The 23,203-nt window shown below is 33.8% G+C and overlaps 1 protein-coding gene and 1 pseudogene across 1 annotated transcript; one reads left to right on the top strand and one right to left on the bottom strand.

Moving 5' to 3' along the window:
• LOC132275660 (stearoyl-[acyl-carrier-protein] 9-desaturase, chloroplastic-like) lies at positions 1 to 3,297 on the bottom strand. Its single transcript, XM_059777020.1, has 3 exons — positions 3,173 to 3,297; positions 1,391 to 1,886; positions 1 to 621 (listed from the first exon to the last, which is right to left on the bottom strand). The coding sequence occupies exons 1-3, from the start codon at positions 3,295 to 3,297 to the stop codon at positions 58 to 60; spliced, it is 1,185 nt and encodes a 394-aa protein (XP_059633003.1). The 3' UTR covers positions 1 to 57.
• A 17,769-nt stretch (positions 3,298 to 21,066) lies between these two features.
• Positions 21,067 to 22,806, top strand: LOC132302399 (probable protein phosphatase 2C 6; annotated as a pseudogene).
• The last annotated feature ends 397 nt before the right edge of the window (positions 22,807 to 23,203 follow it).

Here is a 23,203-nt window from a genome sequence, read left to right as displayed (position 1 = left end):
TTATTCAAGAAAAGGATACACTGGAGTAGAGTACCTCAATTCTCTCTTTTTCTTCCTTCAGAGCTTCACTTTTCTATCAAAAATCCAACTGAAAGGAATGGAAACTACTTGGTTGGCCCTTCCCTGAGCTCTTTCCTCCAGCCTTCTAATTTTTGGAGCTAAACCACAGACATAATCCTGAGCCTTTCGACCCTCTCCCGAAAGTCCAGTACTGATCTTGTCTACATTCCATCTATCAACCAAACACTCCAATATATTAGCATAGTCCTTGGCAGTGTAGACACCGAGTCGCTGTGCAACAGCCGAGAAGTGTGTGAAAAGATTATCGTCACGTCCATCATACATCCAGTGGGCTGGCATTGTTATCCTCCTCTTCATCATGTCGGCAAATGCCACGAGACTTGCATCAGGATCAATCTCAAAGAGCTTCTCCATTATCTTGGTGTAAGCAGTTTCGTGGCGCTTTTCATCGGAGGCTATGGTACCACATATCTGAGCCAGGCTTGTGTCCCCATATTTTTTGGCAAGCCTAGCTGTGTTACCATGAGATATAAAGGTTGCCCTCTCTTGGAATGAAGTGTAAATGAACCATAAGTAGGGATTATTTTCTGTCTGTATATCCTATATTTTCATAAAATCCACAAGCATAAGCATTGGAAATTAATGTGATTAATTAATTAGTTTATACATCAAATTAATCTAACAAAACTGCCTGTTAAACTCTATGCCATGCAATGAGATTGATTCCTTTTACATCTAACATATCTTAATATAAATGTATTAAATTAGTTAACTGATTTAGAATTAATTTGGTCAAGAAAAATACTACAATTCATATAATTCACATGCATTAATTAGTTGGAGTGGTAAAATCAATGTAAAGAATGTGATTTCAGTATATAATTGTGATTTGCTTACATATATTTAAATAAGAGTAATGATAGGCAACCAAGAACTCCCCGAATCTGATTTGGTTAAGCCACAACAAAATTAAATCTATAATTTATTCATCCTATTAAAGTCCTAAAAAATGTATTTGTCTTTCCCCTCAAAAACAAGAAATTAAAAATTCTCCAAAATTGGATATATACAACACTTCTCCTCACTCGTCACCATTTGTAAAATTACTATCAACCCCTACTTTTTCTCTTAAAGACAAATATATTTTTTAGGCCTTTAATAAGATGAATAAATTATAGATTTAATTTTGACTTGGCTTAACCAAATCAGATTAGGGAAATTTTGACATTTTTTCTTCCGTGTTGTGTATCATTATACTTTAAATAATTGTGTTTTCTTTTAGTTCAATTTTGACCTGCTAACATAAGATCATGTGATTCATGCAAAGGTACTAATGCTAGTTAAGGGTAAGTATATATATATATCTTACCGTTCCAGACCCAATGAGATACTGAATTGTTTTCTCAATTTGCTTCATGTCAACTCTTCCAGAGAGATAGAGATACTTGCTGAGGAGGTCACCATGCCTGTTCTCTTCAGCAGTCCATCCCCTAACCCAAGTTGCCCACGAAGTGAGGCTTGAACCAGTCTCGTCCCGAATTCCGTCAATAGTGTTAAACACTGTTTGGTAAGTTGGAAGGGCTTCTTCTGTGATCATATCTCCAACCAACACAACAAAGTAGTCATCTGGGATCTCTATGGTCCTCTCTCTTAGTTCCTTCACTTGCTCCGCAAATTCGTCCGCCGACGTAGGGTCTGGCAAAAAATCCTGTGGTTGCCAAGATTTCTCAACTTGTTTTAGGTGGATTAACACATTGTTCTTAGCCCAATCATCCAGGGATTTGAATATCTCCAGCTTTGCGGGTGGCATAGAGTGTGTCACTTGAAAACGTGGCTCTTGAGCAAGGGTGAATTGCTTCTTCGATCTGCAAACCAAGCTCCCTAGATATTTAAGTAGGTTGTGATAAAGTTAAGAAATTGATGGGTTTAAGGTGATCAAAGAGTGACTTTGATGAACATATATATACACTTCAATCCTCAATTTAAAATGTAATGCAAAAATTTCTAATATATATGCAGATGAACCAGTCAAGCCGAGTTTTAGACTATTCAAACTCAGGCTTGTTTGTTTGTGAGCTCAGTTCATCGATCACTATTTTGATAATCTCATACTTAGCTCGGTTGGTTTAATAAAAACATAATCAATTAACTTAATCTCAGACTCGTTTATTAAAGAAGTTCAAAAAATGGGCTCAAGTACAACTTGTTTGCTCAATGAAAAAGTTTGAACCAGTTAAGTTTTAAAAGAGGTGAGCATGAGCGCTATTCACGAACTCTTTAGCTCCATTTGCTGCCCTTTTTCTAACTAAGCTTCATGCACTCCCTCCGTCCCAAAGTCGACATCTATTTTGGGACTCTAATATCAAGTAGACATACCAGATCATTAATATACCCAACTAATGGTAATGTATCATTTTAAAAAAAAGTTAGTTCACTCATCTATAAAATTATGATAACGAGATAATATATTATATTTGATTAATTGAGCATATCAATGACGCGGCATGTCTGGAGCACCCAATATCTATTCCCTCTCGTATCCCCTTCTTTTATTAGGGTATTTAAGTGTCCCGCTTGATTTGAAACTCTGAAAATACTTATCAAAAATTCAGGAAAAAAATATATATATTTATGGAAAACTATAAAAGAACAATTATATGAAGAAACATATTTTTTAATAACTAGATTTGAGGCAAAACAGGGTCCAAGGCAAAAATACATAGGATTTAAGCCTTAAGCCATGGGAGCTATAATTGTGAATAATAATAATAATAATAATAATAATAATAATAAAAGGAATTTGTTTCCAAATGGTAGGTCATATCATTTTCACATTGGTGTATGTTTTTTTTTGTTTTATAAATATTTTTGAATCAAAGATATATTAAAGCATTACGTACCTTAACATCCTATGTGCCATCTGAAAAACCGATTGAATATAAAAATATTATGAAATTTGAGGAGGATAAAATTTCATTCAAATCGCTACTAAATAGACTGAAAAAACACAAAATACAAAAATATTCTAGAAAACTTGACAGGTTAAAAGAACGAACAAGGGGGGAAAAAATGTAAAAGACAAGTTCCAGCCATTATTTTTCTTACTACTAGGAAAATAAATGAATCAAACAAGGGGGAAAAGAAAACTCACCTGGAGCTGTGGGGGAGGATGGAAGCCATGGAAATCTTGGAATATGTGAGGTGGGCCATTGGCATGGGTGCAAAGGAAGGGTATTTTAGAAATTGAAAGTTGCTGGAATGGAAAATCAAAGGCATTCTCTCTCTGTTCACAGTATCTTCTTTTCTTCTCTCACTTTGCTCACCTTAATTCACATGGGTGATAGGTCTAATTTATAGACATAAATGTTAGGATGACTCTATAACATTACATGTGTTATTGATGATATTCAGAATTATCCAAACTCCAAAATGATACGAATTTAGATATTCTATAACAACTGAATAATTCTCTGAAATCATGTTTATTTCACAACAGTATTAATTTCTTCACATTCACAGGTCCTTGTATCCGAGAAAAGGTTAACTCCTAAGTCTACTATTTCTCGTATTATTATTAAGGGGAAAAATCACATAACCCCTTTTTATTATCATTTTTGCTCAAAAAAAAAACCCACTAAAATTAAAAACCACTAAAAAATCACATAACTCTCCTCTACTATAATAATTTCATAATAATAAATATCAGTTTTATTTTAATATTAAATCATAAGATTAATTTTGTCATTTCTTAACCTAATACGGTTATGTGATAAATTGATAGCATTTCTTTAGTTCAGGGAGGTTTTTAATTTTACCATTTTTTGAACGAAAATAATAGTAGAGAGGTGTTATGTGAGTTTTCCCCTATTACTATTAGTGTTACAACTAATTTATCCCTCACATTTTGATTTGTATTCCTCTCCAGTAACTCCTATCATCGATCTTAACATTTTCATTACCGCTATATAAATTTGTTGTTCTCAGTTCTAGTGACTCCTATCATTGTGAAATAATTAATTTACTAATATTGATAACCTCCGTAACATACAATGAGTGAGATAACGTAATTATTAATGTGAAATAACTTATTAATAGTGCAGTGATCTCATTAACAAAGGATGTGTATAAAACATATCCATAACAGTGAAACTACTTCCTAGCTAATATTGGTGATTATAACTTATTAATGGTGTTTAGACTTCGCCATATTCAATTGGATGTATCACACAGTTCACAGTATCTTCTTTTCTTCTCTCACTTTGGTCACCTTAATTCACGTGGGTCTAATTATAGACATTAATGTTAGGACGACTCTATAACACTACATGTGTTATATTGATGATATTCAGAATTATCCAAACTCCAAAATGATATGAATTTAGATATTCTATAACAATAGAATAATAGATGCCACAACTAATTTCTCCCTCATATTTTGATTTGTATCCCTTTTTTCTTAACAATTTTTATCATTTATCTTAACATTTTCTGTACCGTCATATAAGTTTGTTGTTTTCAAAATTCTAATGACCCCTATCATTATGAAGTAATTTACTAATATTCGTAACCTCGGTAATATGCAATTAATGGCTGAGATAACATAATTATTAATGTGAAATAACTTATTAATACTAGTGATTTCATTAACAAAGGATGAGTATAAAACAAATCCATAACGGTGAAACTACTTTTTAGCTAATATTGGTGATATAACTTATTAATGGTGTTTAGACTTTGCCATATTCAATTGGATGTTCTTTCTCTTCTTCACGTTTGTGTTGGCTCTTCCCCTGCGCGCGTGAATTTCCCATGAAGGTAATGGTTTGGCTCACTTAATTTGTAAAAAGGCTCTTGAAACTGGTAGTGATAATTTGAAATGGCGCCAAAAAAAATTTTAAAAAATAATAAATAAAATTGGGATGTATCATCAACTTTCATTCGAATAAAACACCAGCAATTGCTTAAACTTTCTCTTTAACTTGTAAAACAAATTTTTAAGCTTGATTTTTCTTGGGTAAAGTGCAAAAAAAAAACACTCCTACCATATATCAAATGATACTGTGTTAAAAAAACCCCATACAATTTTCAAATGGAGTAAATGCGAACAATTCTTCAATTTAAACACTAAAATACATCAAATGCCCTCAAGGCTAAATAAAAATAAAAAGAATTGATTTCAAAAATTTATGATTTGTTTATTAAAACAAATTGGGTGTACATATAAAAAAAATTGGGTATTTTGGCCTCTTACAGAAAAAAAAATAAATAAATAAAAAATAAGGAAGAAGCTTTTTTTATAAAAAAAATTGAAGACTAAAATACCTAGAACGCCCTTAAGGGTACGTATTTTGGATTTCTAAAAAAAAATAAAAAATAAAAAAAGGCCAAAATTGATGACCAGGGACAATTTGTTATAAAATTTTAAATTATATGAATATGCACAAACTAAATAGTAAGTGCATTTTTTACATATTTTTTATATAGCGCGGACGAGTGACCTAGCGGTATTAAGTTCTTACTTTTCAAAGGTATGTGTGAGACTACCAATTAAAAAATAAATATAGTCTATTTTTTTTTCCCTTTTTTTTTTTTTTCTCACTACCCAATTTTTCTTTCCCTTTTTTTTTTTTTCTCACTACCCAATTTTTCTTTTATGTTTCAGAATTTTGAATAAAACAGCATTAATCTGTCAGATTTTCTCTCTCTAACCTTCATTTATTTTCCAGATTTAACAGTTTCCTAACCATACATTTTTAGCAAGGTTTTAAAACAAAAGTGGAGGTGTGCATTAAAATTAAGTGGATACATGTCACTATGCCCTTCAATTCATGCCCATTTTGCTCACTCCTGTTCACCTTTTGTATTGAGGCCCTGTGGTCTGTTTGCACAAAAGTGGTTAACAGTCTTAGTTCCTACCAAAAAAATCCCATGTGAGCCCAAACTCTTAAGTACTAAAAACCATGTCTATCGCACATCTTATCAAAGCCCACCGCCCCACCATCACACAAATCATCTCAAACAAGCACACATACATGCGCGCAGACCCTTCAATGGTGTCTCTGACAGTTACGTATTCACAACCCACATCACATGCAATGTTGACGCAGTGGGTAAGTGAGTGACCCACTGAGTCACTGAGTGACTCTTACTGTGTAGAGTTCCTATCCCTATAAGTCTTTCCCGTCCCTAGTTTGCCGATTAAAGAAATCCTTGTACCATCTCAAACAAACAAGCGAAATACGATTGTTGTTGTATTCACAAGCTCTATCATTAGGTTTTGTGTTATGAAAATAAGTTTTCTGTCACATATATGATCATACGGAGCAAAATATTAAATAAATTATTGGAGTTAATATATTCTGTTTGTGGTCTAGCAGATAGAAACTCAAACAAGCACACACATAAATGCAGACCCTGCAATGGCCTCGCTCGTAGTTGTTCACGACCCACATGCTATGTAACTTCTATCAATTATGATGTAAAATAGTTTTATCGACTTTTTAGGTACGGTACAGTTTATTTATATCTTTTTGATTCGAAAAGATTCATTCTCTATAGAAAACGAACCAATAATCAAAACCCATTAATTTTAGTTAGTGATCAATGTCATTTTTTAGCCAAATTCCATCGTTTAAGATCCTGGAATCCCACTTTTTTATTCCAAGACTGTTGAATTATTTAGAAATTCTTGTTGCAGGTTTAAACAAACCCGAATCAACCTGATTTTTGGTATTTATCTTAGTTTATTAATTAGGTTTTATCTCCTTTTATTTATATATATAATTAGGTTTAAATAACAATGAGAAATTATGGTCTTTGGTTGCTCATAGGCAAGTGTAAAATTAATGTAATCATTATTTTTATTTTTATGTAATTTTTGAATTTATGGATTTTAAACTAATAGGATTTAGAGCAAATTGCATAAAATTCCCTCTACTTTCAATTTTTGGCATGAAACATCCTTATGAAAAAAGTTGATATAAAACCCCCTAACTATCAAATTTGTTGCAAAGTTTTATAATAACGAAAATGCCCCCATAATATAATTTTAAGAAAGATTTTTCATTTTAGGTTCTTATTCCTTTTTAATTATAAAAAAATTGAACTTTAAGAAAATTTTGAAAATTATACACCTTTAAAGTGATGTTGTTACCATAAAAATTTTCCTTAATATAAATCTAAGAAAATTTAGGTGTACTTTAAAATCATTTTCATTTAAGGTTTTCTTTTCCATTTTAGTTTTTAAAAACAAAAATTTAAGAATAATTTGAAAGTTGTTTCAAGGTAATTTCATTTTTTTTATAGACGCACCACTAAAGAAAATTAAAATTAAAATTAATACCACTATGCTAAATGAGTGATTTATATTAATTTTAATTTAATATTAAGGGGCAACACTATTTTATTAAATTTATAAATTTATATTAATAAAATAGTGGAGGAAGGATTTATGTAATTTTCCCTAGAATTTAATTATTCTTCAAACATAATTCTATAATGAATAATGTTGATAGATTTGAGAACCTAATATGCATAGGTTGAATTAAAATAACAATTTGAAGGGATTTTCTTTTAAGTTGCACAAGGATAGAATATCCAAGAGCCAACCTCTTATATATTTGTGAATTTGAACAACAAATTTAATAATATCAAATGCATGAATCAGATTGGTTTGATCTATCAATTTAATGACGAAATAAATTGAAAAGATTTAGTTTCAATATTTCTGGAGACATTTTGAAATAGTATTAGTTAATACTAATTAATCAAAAAATGTTTATAGTTCTTACCGCAATACTCTTAACAATTTAATTATTATTTTTCTAAAAATATTACTATGCACTAACTCCATTATTTATTATTATTATTATTATTTTGCTACATTATTACAAATCATGGAGTCACATTTAGTCCACCCTATCAATGCAATCAATTAGGACCAGGATGAACCAATACGTATACTTGACCAGTTGACCAGATCATCAATGAACAAATTAAACTATAAATATTCAGTTATAAATATTCAGTATAAAAGAGTGGCCACAAGCCCAAAAGCAAGCGAAAATTCAGTCCAGTCCAGGTGAAAGCCCAATCAAGCCCATAATCAACAACACTATCGAGTAACTAACCTACCATTTATTAGGGCAGACCCATTGCCTTTTATTAGGCCTTTTAATTATGTTAATTGTCCTTTTCATTATTTACTGCTGAAACTCCTCTAAGCTAGGGGCGAGCCGGTGTGCCCCCGGGGGCACATGTTGCTCTTGGCTTTGCCCACTATAAAATATAAAAATTTTTATTTTAATTTGTACATTTATAATAAAAAAATTTATATAATGCCCCTAAAATTTTAAATTTCTAAAAATATCTTCTAAATTTTTCTTTCCGTTTTCTTTTGCTCTTAATATTCCTTTGATTTCCTTAGAAAAAAAAAAAAAATAGAGTTTGAGTAAAGAAGGAAAATTTCTTTACTCAAACTCTATTTTTTTTTTTTTTTTTTCATTTCAAATTTCTCATTTTTCTTCCCTTTTTCTTCTTCTTATTAATTTTTTTTAGCCCCCTACTTTTTTAACACTCTTCTTTTTACACTTAAAAATGATGTATATGGTATGTAAATTTTTTTTCTTATTTAAATTATTATTTTTTTTTTTACACTGTGCCCCTCTGAATTAAAATCCTGGCTCCGCCTCCGCTAGTCTAAGCTGTCGGGATATTGTATCGAATAAGATCATATAATAATTTTATCAGATTCAAATTTTAGACAAATTTGATCCGATCTGAATTCAATCTGTTTATAAGTCTACTCTGAAAAAAATAATAATAAATAAATAACAAACAAATTAATAAAAAATCTTCTAAATAAAAACAAACAAAATAATAAAAATTCTACCACAATTAAACTCCATTTATTCCAAAAAAAAAATCAGATTGTGTAGAGTTATGTAGACTTATGTAACATTCTTTAGAATACGTTTTATAGTGTAGTCTTGTAAATATCTTAGATTCTCTTTGTGATTATTATAAAACTCCATTTAGGCCCGTTGGGTAGGCAACATGTTTTTAAGTTAGAGCCGTTCATTCTAATGATTTTTCAATAATATAGGTATGGATTACAGTCATTACCTATAAATATGGTTCCTTGGACTAATCACTTGAAATTGTCACTTATAAAATTATCACTACAAACATTTAGAAAATGTTTAAACCAAACATCTCAAATTTTAATGATGTCAGACTTTTTTTAGAATATACTTTAGCAAAATGCATGTATCACAGTGTATACTGTTGCCTGCAAGGCACCAGCTATCCATAAACAGTAATTTTAATTCACTGAAAAACTACCTATAGAAACATACTCTGCTCGGAGCAATCGGAAATAGGTGATGGTATGACGTAGCAGCAACATGTGCCCTAATTTCATGTATCTGGATGCCTGTCTAATTTTGATGTAATTCCAACTCAATAATGAATCATCCTTGCACTATACTAAAAATAATATATAAAATATTGTACTACATCTACATGAATATGTACATTTAGAGTGGAGAGTGGAGCTCTCAGCTAGGAAACATTGTTTTGATAATTGTTTCGAGAGGCAAAGAACGGTAATACATACCAACAACCAGAATTTTTTTTTTTTTTTTTTTTTTTTTTCTTCGTTAGTTGCCTTTAACATATTTTTTATATTCTTAATTCAATTTTTTTTTATAGTCTTAACTCATATTTTCTATAGTCTTAATTCTTTTTTTTCTTCTTTTTTTTTTATCTCATTATATCATATCAACTGCTTTGTACCTTCTTGAATTTTTCTATAAAGGAGATCAACCCAGTTGCGAAGAGAAGAAGATAAAGTCTGTATAAGTGGGAATTTAGTTTGATTGTGGCGGATTTGTCAAAGGTTATTGTTACAAGTTAAGGGAAGTGATAGAAGATATATCGCGAGCAATTGTTGTGATGACCCTGTAGGCGGGTGTGTCGTGGGCGGGTGCGAGAGACATTGTCGGGCTACCACACTGGCGAGTTACGGGTGCACAGTCCTGAATAGAGGAAATGTGAAGTGCTTATATGTGAGTGTGTCATCTCCAATTGGTATGAGGCCTTTTGGAGTGAAGCTCAAGAGCAAAACCGTGCGGGTTCAGGCCCAAAACGGACAATATCATACCATGTGGTGGAGTAGGTCGTTACAAATGATATCAGAGCCTGACCCAACTAGAAGTGTGCCGACGGGGACGTTGGGCCTCCAAGGAAAGTGGATTGTGATGACCCTGTAGGCGGGTGCGAGAGACACTATCAGGCTACCACACTGGCGAGTTACGGGTGCACAGTCCCACATCGCCTGGGTAGAAGAAAGGTGAAGTGCTTATATGTAAGTGTGTCATCTCCAATTGGTAAAAGGTCTTTTGGGGTGAAGCCTAAGAACAAAACCGTGCCAGCTTAGACCCAAAGCGGACAATATCATACTATGTGGTGGAGTGCATCGTTACAATTGTTGTGCCAATAATGCTAGTAGTGATGCAAGAGATATCTTTAGCAATTGATCTTCCATTTATGCTATTGGTTACGTTTTTTTTTGCTGATACTCTTAACCCATCATATAGCTTTGGAGGATAATTCGGTTTCAATTCACCAACTACTATGGATATTGAGTTGGGTTCTGTACCCATGTGGGGACTGACATCCATATGTGGAAGAAGGCAAAAGATGAAAGATGTTGTTGTGTCTTTACCTAGCTTTCTTAGAATCCCAACTCAAATGCTAATCAGTGACGTGTATGAAGATTCAAGTCACATAACAGCCCATTTCTTTGGCGTCTACGACGGACATGGGGCTCACAGGTATAACTTGGGTCACTAGCTTCTATTCCGTTTTATGTTCTCTTTCTGTGTCTTTCCTTCTTAATGTTATTTTCTTTGCAAATTTGAAGAATTTTATTTGTTCAAGTGGGGCTTTCTTGGATTAGGTTGCCAATTATTGCCGTGATTATCTTCATTTCGCTTTGGCCGAGGAGATTGAAGTTGCAAATGAAGATTTCTGTGACGGGAAGTATTAGGGATAGTTGGCAGGAGCAATGGGAGAAAACTGCTTCAAGCTGTTTTACAAAAGTTGATGCTGAGGTTAGAGGAGTCCATGATCATGAACGCGTATGAACTAAGGCTGGTGATTGTATTTTTTACCATAAATGTTATTATCTTTGGATATACACATTAATCCTGCTTCTCAATATGCAGCAGACGGCCTCTCTAAGCCTTGCCCTCCGAAGAGAAAGCAGTGACAATATCTCTCTAATTGTAGTCGACTTAAAAGGCTCCTAGAAAATTTAAGAGGAAAATTTGATTGTGTTAAGCTCAAAATTGTATTTATTTTTTTGGTTTCATTGATGAACTTGGTCAGATCCACATGACTTGAACCATTTACATAGTTCAGCCTCTCTGCTTCCATGCATATTAATTGTAATACAAAAGTACTCTTAAATTTTCAACAAATGTAAAAACACTATCAAATTGATCATACAATCGTCCATACCTGGTGATATATCTCAGTCCATACTTTACACTATCAATGTAATGCACTATGTTGTTGATTTTGTTATTTTCTTCCCTTGTAATTCCAAAAATCAAACTTATATGGTGCATTCTTATAAATAGCATAAAAGGCCTCACCCTTATAGGGAATTTTGGCTTTGTTATTCAGTAGGGAAGAAAATTAAAAATATAAATAAATAATTGTAAAATTGTAAATATACGGAATGGGCCTGAGAGCTAGGAGCTACAGGCACAAAGGAACCAATGTATCTAGACTAGGTGCTTTATAGACGATTATCATTTAGAAAAGCCAAACAATGTGGTGATGCTCAGTGGAAGGATTGACACCATGAAGATGTAACTTTTAGGAGATTCACTGAAAGACTTGATGGGTTCTGACTAGGGGTGGCAAATGGACGTGTTGGATTGGGTTAAAAATGAACGGATTAAATATGAGTCAAGATCTATATTTAATCTATTCAGAACGGATTAAAAATGAACAGATCAAAATGTATAGGGTCAACCCTTTATGACCCGTGGACCCATTAATTATTATTTTTTAACTATTTTTTAAATTTTAATTTTTGTATAATTTTATAATTTTTTTAATTTTTTTTATTTTTAATTATTTTTTATTTTTTATTTTTTTCGGAAAGTTTTAAATAAAAAAAACAGTCTCAAACTTAGCAATATTTACCAACTCATTTTAAAGAGAAGTGAAGGAAATAGAAGAAATTTCTAGAGAGAGAAACTTAAAGATAGGGGATTGATGAAAGACAAATTTAGAGATTGAGGATCGTGAATGAGAGAATTTTAGAGAAACAAATGAGTTGAGAACAATATAGAATAGATGTGTGTTATGTGTTTATTATTTGATGGGTGAAATTCATATTCAACCCATCTTGACCCTCAAATTAAGTGATTAAAAATTAGGAAAAAGTGTAGAAAACACTCCTGAAGTATACTTTTCGTATCACTTTTACCCCCTATTTGAAAAAGTGTGCAATAAACATCCCTAATCTTTTGAAATTGTGCAAAATTACCCCTTTGTCATAAATCTGACATAAATTAGTATTGTAATACCCATTTTACCCTTTTGTTCTTCCTAAAATGCCCATGTAATCATCCTCTGATATACCTTTTCATCGGAACTTCCTCCCTTGACGATCCTACGGCTACAAGAGAAAGAATTCCATAACCTTGGGCATAACAACATGATGAGACTATTGGTCTGAGCTATACATACGGATGAAAATGCCAGTCCCAAGCTTCACACAGTAAAAATTGCTATCCCAGTGATGAATAAGAAGAAAAAAAAGAACTCTTCCTGCTATTGCGGTTCATAGAGCTAATGGAAATCGATGAGCGCTCACTAAAAGAAGAATCAATATATTCGTCCCGACCGGTGACATTCACCGGATTCACCGTCTAGCCACACTCTCCTCGATCACCGAATTCACCGTCCGGCCAGACTCTCTTCGATCATCGGATTCGCGAACGTCAACGGCGATCTCGAAGGGCAGTATTTCGCGTTTATGTCCGACACGACGGCGATCGTGGTGGATTGGTTGCTGGAGATGTCGTCGGTGAAAACTTTCATCTTTCAATTCTCAAATCTTTCTCTCAATCACCAATTTCTCAGTTCTGGCTCGGAATCGTGGGTTTCATCATCAGTTCTGGCTCGTCATCGGCATTATGGCTCAACGTCGTCTGGAGGAAGAGTGGGGGCGGCCTGAGGAATCAACAGTGCTATTCATGCACAACACTTTCCCTTCTTGCACAGATGGGTTCATCGGGATTCGTTACTACCGGCGACTAGTCCATCTTTTTGTTTTTCCAACTGGGCCGCCTCTTTCTCTCTCTCTCCCCTCTCTCACTCTAACAGTCGCCTACCATACCCATATACACACCCTACACACATATGCATATGGTTTTTGGGTTTGAGTTACTTTTTTGTGGGTTTGTTATAGGGAGTTTAGATGAGTTCATCGGAAAACATAGGGAATGGCTTCCACATCAAAGGCCCTCTAATGATGCAAATAGGTAGGGTGTGCAAAACGACCTTACTATAGCAAGGTCCTTTTCGGTCTTTTTACAAAAAAAAATTATTTTTATATATTTTATAAAATTATTCAATAAGGGTAATTTGATCAATTTAGATTTTCAATGTGTTAAGGGACCTAATTGCACCAAATTGAAACTTGAGGGGTATTTTTTGCACGTGAGGGGTGTGATATGCACTATAAGCATACTTCAGGGGTATTTTCTACACTTCACCCTAAAAATTACCCAATCTATTTTTGACCCATTTTAAACTATTAAAAAATAAAATTATATGAATGGTTTAATGGGCTGTGACCCATTTTGTCACTCCTAATTGTCTAGTGCTGATTTTAGGAAGCCCACTGATTGTCTCTTGCTTTGGTTGAAAATTGCAGAACACTTTTAACGCTTGTTTAGAATAAATTTTCTTTTAATTTGTTTCAAATCGCACTATCTTGATGCTTTTTTAAATGTCAAAAAATTCTTTCATGAACAAATTATATGATTTCTCTCTTTGCATTTTTGTTGACAATTACCGTGAACAAATTATATGATTACACATTACATATTCTCATTGATGGTAATTTTCTATTAAGAGAAACTAAAAGGTGATGAAACATGTAATATCCTGAGTTTTTAAAATTTAGCTACTAAAAAGGTTTAAATGAAAAGATTTATACCTTAGGGGGAAATCTATAAATTTTGAGAGTTGCAAGGGTTAATTAAAATAAATAAGAAGTATAGATATAGAAAATAAATAATATACAACGGATAGACACATGTCACATGTAAAGAACCATGTGTATCCTTGCATGTAAAAGGAGAGGCTATGTGTCCGGGAGTTTGACCTTGACTATTGAATACTACTATATTACAAGCTTTCCCTGCAAGCTTTTCATTCTTTCCATATACTCCGTATGTGATATAGTATTTGTATGCAAAGAGAAGAAAAGAGAAGAGAGGGCAGCAGAACGTTGTGTGTGTGTGAGAGAGAGAGAGGAGGAACATCACTTGAAAGGGAAGAAACAGTACAATTCAAGGCAGGTTGATTCTTGCTTATATTCTTTTATATATACTATGACCTGATCAATATTTGCCAAGATGTATATTTAAATATTGTATGTGTATGTATATATATATGTACACACATAATTGTATGAGTATGTGTCTGTTATTATATATCGATCTTAAATTCACCAACTACTATGGATATTGAGTTGGGTTCTGTACTGTTGTGGGGATTGACATCCATATGTGGAAGAAGGCCAGAGATGGAAGATGTTGTTGTGACTTTACCTAGCTTTTTTAGAATCCCTACTCAAATGCTAATCAGTGAGCCAGTTTCAAATGGCATGTGTGAAGATTCAAGTCACATAACAGCCCATTTCTTCGTAGTTTATGATGGATATGGGGGGATCCCAGGTATAAGTTGGTTCACTTCCATTTCGTTTTATGTTCTCTTTCCTTTTTATTGTTATTTTCTTTGCAATTTTGAAGAATTTTATTTGTTCAATTGGATAATTTCTTATGGGCTTTCTTGGATTAGGTTGCTAATTATTGTCGTGATCATCTTCATTTGGCTTTGGGTCCACTGCATGGTTGCCATTATTTGTCCAACTCACATCATTGTTGCAAATTCTGCTGGTAATGATGGAAGAGATATCTCTAGCGATTAATCTTCCATTTATGCTTGGTAATTTAATCTACAATGAATTGGTTAGTTGGATTTTTGGTGATACCTTTAAGGATCGTATAGCTTTCGAGGCTAATTCAATTTCAAATTCACCAACTACCATGGATATTGAGTTGGGTTCTGTATCCCTGTGGGGGTTGACATCCATCAGTGGAAGAAAGCAGAAGATGGAAGATGTTGTTGTGGCTTTACCGAGCTTTCTTAGAATCCCTACTCAAATGCTAATCAGTGACGTGTGAAGATTCAAGTCACATAACAGCTCATTTCTTTGGAGTCTATGATGGACACGGGGGATACCAGGTATATAAAACTTGGGTCACTTCTATTTCGTTTTATGTTCTCTCTCTTCCCTTTTTTTATTGCTATTCTCTTTGAAAATTTGAAGAATTTTATTTGTTCAAGTGAGTTCATTTCATATGGCTTTCTTGGATTAGATTGCGAATTATTACCGTGATCAATTTTTTTTTTTTTCACACACATGCATGCCTCTACTGAGGCATGAATCTCTAACCTCCCTTTGAAAAATAAAAGCATGATACCGCTAGGTCGCTGCCTGTTGGTCGTGACCATCTTCATTTAGCTTTGGCTAAGGAAATTGAAATTGCTAATGAAGATTCCTATAATGGAAGTGTTGAGGATGGGTGGCAGGAACAATGGGAGAAAACTGTGTTTAGTTGTTTTACAAAGGTTGATATTGAGGTTGGAGGAGTCCATGAACGCATTGGGTCCACTGCAGTGATAGTCATTATTTGTCCAACTCACATCTTGATGTAAATTGTTGGGGAAAACTTCCTGTTCCGATGTCAGTAGACCATAAGATAGGGCTTGTGATTGTGTGTTTTTTTTTAAATATTTTTTTTTTTTTTTTTTTGGATATGAATGAGGTTGTTACCCTTTAGAACCTATACCCACTAATATTTAATTTTAGCCAAATAGAGAAGATGAATATGCAAGGATAGAAGGGGCATTATCGTCCATTGGCATGGACTCTGTGTTTCAGGAGTACTGGCAACAACCAGGTCCATTGGTACTTGTATCTCAACTTTGATGTTGATCATTTGCTTGCTCGGAGTACTAAATGTTTCTGGCATAGTTGAGCTAGGTTGATACCAAAACTTTTTTTTGGATTGGTAGTATAGATGTTAGTGTTCCGTTATGATGATGCAGTCCGAAATTTTGAGAAGATATATGGTGAATTAATTAGTGGCAAGATGTAGATTTGTTGGACTTTTAGAATAGGAATGAATTTCTAATTTCAAACCTACTAGTAGTTCAACAAATTCATGTTCAACCAAGATTTTCCACAATCATTCCGACTTAGACTTCCTAACTATTTGTCAATTAGAATATTCCATTTTAACAAAAATTACAATTCAAATTTTTGTTGCGTGATTCAGGTGATATATATTTGGAACCATATTTTATTCTTGATTCAGAGATAATGTTTCTTCCTTGAACAAAAGAAGATGAGTGCCTTATTCTAGCCAGCAATGGTCTGTGGGATGTTTTGACAAACGAGGAAGTTTGTGACGTGGCACGAAGGCGAATCCTCTTCTGGCACAAGAAGAATGGTGCCACCCATTATGGAGAAGGGTATATTTATCTTAAAACTATCTTATTTCATAAGTATATAATAGCTTAGTTGATAGTGTGTTTGAAATTTTTATTGGAGGAATGCTGTTCGAGTCTTTGTAGCTGCACAAATTTTCCCTGAATACAGAGGCGTGGGCTCATGGGCGGGCTTGGGCAGGAGAAGTTAATTATGGGCTGAGCTTGGGTGGCTAGGATCGGGATCGGGCTAGGCTTGAGCAAAAGATTTTGTAAATGGGCTGCAGCAGACTGCCTCTCTAGCTTTGCTCTTCAAAGGGGAAGCGCCAACAAACTCACCTAAAAGTACCAAGGAAGATTAAGAGGAAATTTTGACTATAAGCTCAACAAATGTTTTTCTTTTTTCTTTTTTCTGATATGTAGTTATAGAAATGATTGATGAAAATCGTTATATCCACGTAAATTTAAACTATTTACATAGTTCAGCCTCTTTGCTTCCATGTAGACTAATTGTAATACAAAAATAGCTATGTATGCTACAAATTATCAACTAATGGAATACACTATCAAATTGATCATACGATGTAAAATTCTATTATCTTTGTGAGAAGTAAAGGAGAAGAAAATAGAGAACAATTACATTCACCAAGTTTTTGTTGCCTTATTTCACCACTACTCTCTAAACCATTGCTAACATTTGTCTGTAATAAAAATGTCATGGCTCTTGTAAATTTGGGGTATAGATGCTTTAATAAATTTCATATTTTTTTCTCCTTCGTAAGGAGAATATATTTAGAAATTAACTTGATCTTAAATGAAAATTGCACAGCTAGAAAAAAATTCCCAAAAATTTATAAATAGCCCACCACCTACGCCATAGACAACACTCTGTTGCATATACATTTGTGACATCGAACTTCGACACATTAAATATAAATATGTCAAACTCACCTAAAAGTTCGGCACATTAAATATGTCGAACTCACCTAAAAGTAGTTGGTTTTAAGAATCATCAATTTTTATTTACCGCCTATCTACGTAAATATGTTTGAATCACCTAAAGATAAGAATGTCTACTTTTCTTTTGTGACATTGAATTTCGATACATTAAATATGTCGAATTCACCTAAAAGTAACTGCTTTAATAATCTTCAATTTTTATTTACGGACTACCTACATGCATTTACCGACTACCTACATAAATCTGTTCCAATCACCTAAAGGTAAGAATGTCTTACTTTTCTTTTGTGACATCAAACTTCGACACATTAAATATGTCAAACTCGCCTAACTAAAGTAGCCGATATTAAGAATCCTACGTCACTTTTCAAAAGATATTTGAGGGCGTTAACTCAACCGCACCAACATTAATGCCGAGCGTCAAATCTTGATCAGCATCAAATTCACATCAAGTACGGCTCTGATTCATGCACCGAATGTACTGAATATATATTCCTCTAATACATACACGTAATCCAAAATATATGATTTTTTTTTTCTTCGTTACTTGCAATTTTATATTTTATCAACTTATTTCATGAACTTTTTTTTTTTTTTTCTCTATCTTAGATCCTATCATCTGCTTCATACCTCCATGAATTTGTCTATAAAGGAGATCAACTCAATTGAGAAGAGAAAGATAAAGTCTGCATAACTGGGAGTTTAGGTTGATTATGCTGGGTTTGTCAAACGTTTTGACCAAGATTGTAAATATACAGAATGGGCCTTGAGATCTAAGAGCTATAGGCCCAATAGAAAGAAAACAAAATGTACAGAGGAACCCAATGAAACTACCTAGGTCCAGCCCAATCGCAGCAGCACCCAGTGCCAGTATCTGTATTCAAAATTCAAAAGGAGATAACCGAAAAGTTAATCTCAAATCAATCCGGTGGAATTGAGCAGAGAGGTTTTTTCCTTCAAATAATGGTTATGCATTTGGCCAATTGGAGGTAGGAGACGACCTCTTGATCGATGGTGATGGTGGTGGTGGGTGATAGGGAGGAATAAGCTAACGGAGAAGCTTCCAGTAGGAGATGTGATCCGCATTGCTGTGTCCGACAACTGTTTGTGGAAAGTTCCAAGTGGAGCTTGAAATATATATATGTGCTCATTGTGGTATCTCTCTCTCTCTCTCTCTGTTAATGCCCAAAATTGAGAGTGGATTCTGGAAATCTTGAGTGCAAACTTCCAGAAGAATGTGCCTGTGACACCTCAGCTGGAGCAGTTTCTTCCAAAAGCAAGATGACTGCCGTGAAGCTTTGATGTCCCAGAAGCTTCTAACCTTAACAATGTATGATCCACACCAAACAACCTATATACTCTGATTGTCTCTTGCTTTGGTTGAAACATTGCAGAACAATTTTAAATGTTGTTTAGAAGAATCTTTATTTTTGTTACAAAATGCAATTATGATTTAATTAACTATCTTAATGCTACAATACATGTAAAAAAAAAAAAACTTTCGTGAACAAATTATATGATTCTCTCTTAGCATTTTTGTTGACAATTGCATCTTCCGTGAACAAATTATATGATTACACATTTACATATTCTCATCGATGTTAATTTTCTACTTTTGTTTTTTTTTCGGAAGTTAAGATGTATATATTGGAGTATATATATACAAAGGCCGAGGGCCTATAGCAGTAAACAATACAAAGGACTTATCATAAAGTCCAACCCAAAAAGGGACGCAAAAGCCCAGCCCACAGTAGAATAAAGATAATTATAGTCTATGAAACCCTAGACTAGTCTTATCTCTACCAACATTGCATCCGGTGTAACTTCTCATCCGATGTTAATTTTCTACTTAAGATAAACTAAAAGGTGATGAAACATGTAATAACCTGATTTTTATAAATGTACCTAGTAAAAGGGTTTAAATAAAAATATGTATACTTTTAGGGGGAAATCTATAAATTTTGAGAGTTGTATCTGTATAAAAAATAAATAATATAAAATGGATAGACACATGTCACATGAAACATGTGTCTCCTTGCATGTAAAGGGTGAGTAGGCCATGTGTCAAGGAATTTGACCTTGACTCTTGAATATATTACAGGCTTTCCCTGCAAACTTTTCATTCCATGCAAAGAGAAGAAAATAGAATAGAGGGGCAGCAGAACGTGTGTGCGTGTTTGTGTCTGTGTGTGAGAGAGAATGAGAGAGGCAGCAAAAGAAGAAGTACAAGAAGAGGAGGAACATCACTTAAAAGGGAAGAAACAGTACAATTCAAGGCAGGTTGATTCTTGCTTATATTCTTTTATATATACTATTACCTGAATATTGGCAAGATGTATATTTAAATATTGTGTGTGTATATATATATATATATGTGTATATATATGTACACACATAATTTTATGAGTATGTGTCTGTTATTATATATGGATCTTAGATTGGGGGCGACTTGGTCTAATTATTATAATCTGGTTTTTAAATTTTAATCCATGTTGAATAGAACAAAGCATGTAACTTTAATGAGAACCTAAAATCTGGTCTGTGTAGATTGTATATGTAGTTCTAAAATGTTATTGAGATTTCATTCGTTGATTTGTTTGTATTTTATTAAACTCATCTGATAGTTAATTGAACAGAGACAGCCTTGTTTATACCACGTTAATAGCCTCCTATTATTTTTGTTATAAATTGATGTGTGTCAAATGTATTCTCCTGGTTCCATAACTTGATAAATTCTCCTATTTATTTTGCAACTCCACTTTCAGTACCTTTTTTCTCAATGATTTTGCCACCTAGACTTGGAAAACTTAAATATATATACAGTTTAAAGGATCACTTGAATGATTTTTCACTTTGGTTTTAGAGAGGGAGAGACCTCAGGAGGGTGATGGGTTGAGTGAAGAAAAGAAAGAATAAAGAGAGGAATCCAAATTTTAAGAGGCAGAGAAGGTTTTTTTTTTTTTTTTTGTCCCCCGGTAAATTAGGCAGAGAAGGTTTATATTATTTTTTTTTTTTTCTTCATACTTGCGGTTTTCATATTTTATCTACTTAATACATGAACAAAAAAAAAAATTTCTCATTAGATCATATCATCTGACTTTACAGAGAAGATAAAGTCTGTATAAGTGGGAGTTTAGTTTGATTGTGGTGGATTTGTCACGGCTATTGTTTCAAGTTGCCGGAAGTGACGGAAGACATATCTCGAGCAATTGTTGTGCCATTTATGTTGGTTGAGATGGAAGAGATATCTCGAGCAATTGATGTTCCATTTATGCTAGGTAATTTAATCTACTATGAATTGGTTAGTTGGATTTTTGGTGATAACCATAATCAGGAAATGCTCTGAAGATTTAATCTCCCTAGATTATCTATGTTCTCAATCAGTAACAAGTGAAAGTCGCAATATTTGCCTTGAGGATCATATAGCTTTGGAGGCTAATTCCGTTTCAAATTCACCAACTACTATGGATATTGAATTGGGTTCTGTACCGCTGTGGGGATTGACATCCATATGTGGAAGAAGGCCAGAGATGGAAGATGCTGTTGTGGCTTCACCGTACTCTTTTAGAATCCCTACTCAAATGCTAAACAGTGAGCCAATTTCAAATGGCATGTGTGAAGTTTCAAGTCACATAACAGCCCATTTCTCTGGAATTTAAGATGGACATGGGGGATCCCAGGTATAAGTTGGTTCACTTCCATTTCGTTTTATGTTCTCTTTTTATTTTCTTTGCAAATTTGAAGAATTTTATTTGTTCAAGTGGGTTGATTTCATATGGGCTTTCTTGGATTAGGTTGCTAATTATTGCCGTGATCATCTTCATTTGGGGAGGTGTCCTTGAACGCATTGGGTCCACTGCAGTGCTGGCCATTATTTGTCCAACACACATCATTGTTGCAAATTGTGGTGATTCAAGGGCTGTCCTATGCCGTGGAAACCTTCCTGTTCCGTTGTCAATAGACCATAAAGTAGGGCTTGTGATTGTATTTTTTTTTCTATAAATATTATTTTTGGATATGCAATGCAGTTTGTTACTCTTTAGAACTGATGCCCATTAATCTTTATTTTTAGCCATTTAGAGAAGATGAATATGAAAAGATAGAAGCTGCAGGAGGCATTGGCATGGATTACGTGTTTCGGGAGTACTTGCAATGTCCAGGTCTAATGGTGTGTGTATCTCAACTTTGATCTTGATCATTTGCTTGTTCTGAGTTCTAAATGTTTCTGGCATAGTTGAGCTAGGTTGAGACCAAAACCTTTTGTTAAGGTATATGATGGATTAGTGGTAAGATGTTAGACTTCAAGAATAGGAATGAGTTTCTAATTTCAAAAACTAGTAGTAGTTCAATAAATTCATGTTCAACACAGATTTTCGACAATCGGCACTTCTTGTGAGTTGCTCTTATTTTACTGCTGAAAAAGAATGCCCATCCATTCTGATTTAGATTTCTTAACCATTTGCCAATTAAGATATTTAATGTTAACAAAAAAAAAAAATCAAATTTTCATTACATGATTCTGTTGATAGATATTTGGAACCATATGTTATTCCTGATCCAGAAATGATGTTTGTTCCTGGAACAAAAGAAGATGAGTGCCTTATTCTAGCCAGCAATGGTCTATGGGATGTTCTGACAAACAAGGAAGTTTGTGATGTGGCGTGAAGACAAATCCTCTTCTGGTACAAGAAGAATGGTGCTACCAGGAGGCGTGGGATCCCGAGTTGATCCCTCTGCTCAGTTGCAGCAGACTGCCTCTCTAAGGGGGAAGCAGGGACAGTATCTCTGTAATTGTGATCGACTTGAAAGCTCCAAAGAAATTTAAGAGAAAAAATTGATTGTAAGCTCATCTAATGTTTTCCTTTTTTCCTGTTTCCTGATATTTGTAGTTACAGATATGATTGATGAACTTCATCAGATCCACATGGTTTTAACCATTTACATAGTTCAACCTCTTTGCTTCCATGCAGACTAATTGTAGTTCAAAAACAGCTATGCATACTCCAAATTTTCAACAATTTAATCATACAATCACCCATTTTCAAATGACGTGTGAAGATTCAAGTCACATAACAGCCCATTTCTTTGTAGTCTTGGTGGACAAGGGGAACAAGGGGTATAAGTTGGGTCACTTCTATATCGCTTTATGTTCTCTTTCTCCGTCTTTCCTTTTTATTGTTATTTTCTTTGCAAATTTGAAGAACTTTATTTGTTCAAGTGGGTTCATATCATATGGGCTTTCTTGGATTATGTTGCGAATTATTGCCGTGATCATCTTCATTTGCCTTTGGCTGAGGAAATTGAAATTGCGAATGAAGAGTCGTGTAATGGAATTGTTGGGGGATAGTTGGCAGGAACAATGGGAGAAAACTATTTCGAGTTGTTTTATAAACATTGGTGCTTAGGTTAGAGGAGT

This window comes from Cornus florida, unplaced genomic scaffold, assembly GCF_030987335.1.
Source record: "Cornus florida cultivar Cherokee Brave unplaced genomic scaffold, ASM3098733v1 CherokeeBrave_3.0.0_Hap2_Chr01, whole genome shotgun sequence".
NCBI classification, from domain to species: domain Eukaryota; kingdom Viridiplantae; phylum Streptophyta; class Magnoliopsida; order Cornales; family Cornaceae; genus Cornus; species Cornus florida.
Note: the sequence above shows the minus strand (reverse complement) of the source record. Positions and strands in the feature narration are given on the sequence as shown.